The following is a 1,400-nucleotide window of genomic DNA, read 5'->3' as shown; positions in this document are numbered from 1 at the left end:
GCTTTTGTTTTATTTTATTGAACGCTGGTGCAAGTATGTTGAAAATAGTCATTTGACATGTGTTTTTGTGTCTTTGACATATGTCTTTTTAAGTGTAATTTCTGTGTCTTCTAAAAAACTTGGACTTTAAGATATGTTGTTAATTAACAATTGTGATTCCATATTGCTCCATAGGAGAATTTGGTGAGGTCTACCGTGGTTCTCTGAAGATACCGGGGCGCTGTGAGGTCGCCGTAGCGATAAAGACCCTGAAGCCAGGCTACACTGAGAAGCAGAGGCTGGACTTCCTTAGTGAAGCCAGTATTATGGGCCAGTTTTCCCATAAGAACATTATCCGCCTGGAGGGTGTTGTCACCAAATGTAAGAATCATCCTGTCAAATCATAGTTTCCAGTACTTTAGAATACCTTTCCACAAAACAGTACATGTTTTAACAGGATGTTCCCGTCTATTTATTATTTCAGTCAAAGACGCCATGATTATCACAGAGTACATGGAGAATGGAGCTCTGGACCAGTATTTAAGGGTGTGTTTCTGTCAGCAAATGTTAATGTTTAATCTGAATACCTTTGCTAAGATGTAGCACTAATCACTAATCCGTTTCTTTCTTCTCCACAGGACCATGATGGGGACTTTTCCTCATACCAGCTTGTGGGAATGCTCAATGGCATAGCGGCAGGAATGAAGTACCTCTCAGACATGAACTACGTTCATCGGGACCTTGCAGCTCGCAATGTTCTGGTCAACGGCAACTTGGAGTGTAAAGTCTCCGATTTCGGCCTGTCGCGAGTGCTGGAGGACTATCCTGAGGGAACCTACACGACTACTGTAAGTTATATGAATGCATAGCGTCATAATAAAATAATTATAGAAATTTATCAAAGCATTCTTTTCATGATTTTAAAAATGAATATTTCGACATTGTTCTAAAATGATTTTCTGAGTGAATACTGAGTGAACCTTAACTCTTACTCTTTTAGGGAGGAAAGATTCCTATTCGCTGGACGGCACCTGAGGCAATAGCGTACAGGAAGTTCACTTCAGCCAGTGATGTGTGGAGTTTCGGCATAGTCATATGGGAAGTGATGTCATTTGGAGAAAGACCCTACTGGGACATGAGCAACCATGAGGTATGGGAAATGTCTTTTATTTTTGCTAATTTCTCATACTTTAGGAGGTTGGCCTAAATTGGATGATTACAAAATGCAATCCCATAAACCCTTAGCAATGCCTTAGCATGTTCTAAAAACCGATGAAATGTTTGAAGCATTCATTTAAAAGTCCTCTGTGAGCATGAGTTTCACCTTTTTCTTTGTGTATTTGATCACAGGTGATGAAATCCATAAACGAAGGCTTCAGGTTGCCGGCACCGATGGGCTGCCCATCTGCGGTCAATCAGCT

The 1,400-nt window shown here is 40.7% G+C and overlaps 1 protein-coding gene across 1 annotated transcript in view; it reads left to right on the top strand.

Annotated features, from left to right (window-relative positions):
• Positions 1-1,395, top strand: part of LOC107560995 (ephrin type-A receptor 2-like) — a gene marked incomplete at its 3' end in the record, with an annotated part of 24,561 nt that extends 23,166 nt beyond the window's left edge. Inside the window, exons 8-12 of the mRNA XM_016245319.1 lie at positions 175-360; positions 464-525; positions 618-827; positions 980-1,129; positions 1,330-1,395. Of these exons, the coding sequence (XP_016100805.1) occupies positions 175-360; positions 464-525; positions 618-827; positions 980-1,129; positions 1,330-1,395 (674 nt within the window). The remainder of the gene's footprint in view (positions 1-174; positions 361-463; positions 526-617; positions 828-979; positions 1,130-1,329) is intronic.
• Between the last annotated feature and the right edge of the window lie 5 nt (positions 1,396-1,400).

Source organism: Sinocyclocheilus grahami, unplaced genomic scaffold (genome assembly GCF_001515645.1).
Source record: "Sinocyclocheilus grahami isolate Dianchi unplaced genomic scaffold, SAMN03320097.WGS_v1.1 scaffold751.1, whole genome shotgun sequence".
Lineage (NCBI taxonomy): Eukaryota > Metazoa > Chordata > Actinopteri > Cypriniformes > Cyprinidae > Sinocyclocheilus > Sinocyclocheilus grahami.
This window is presented reverse-complemented; position numbering and strand designations above follow the sequence as displayed.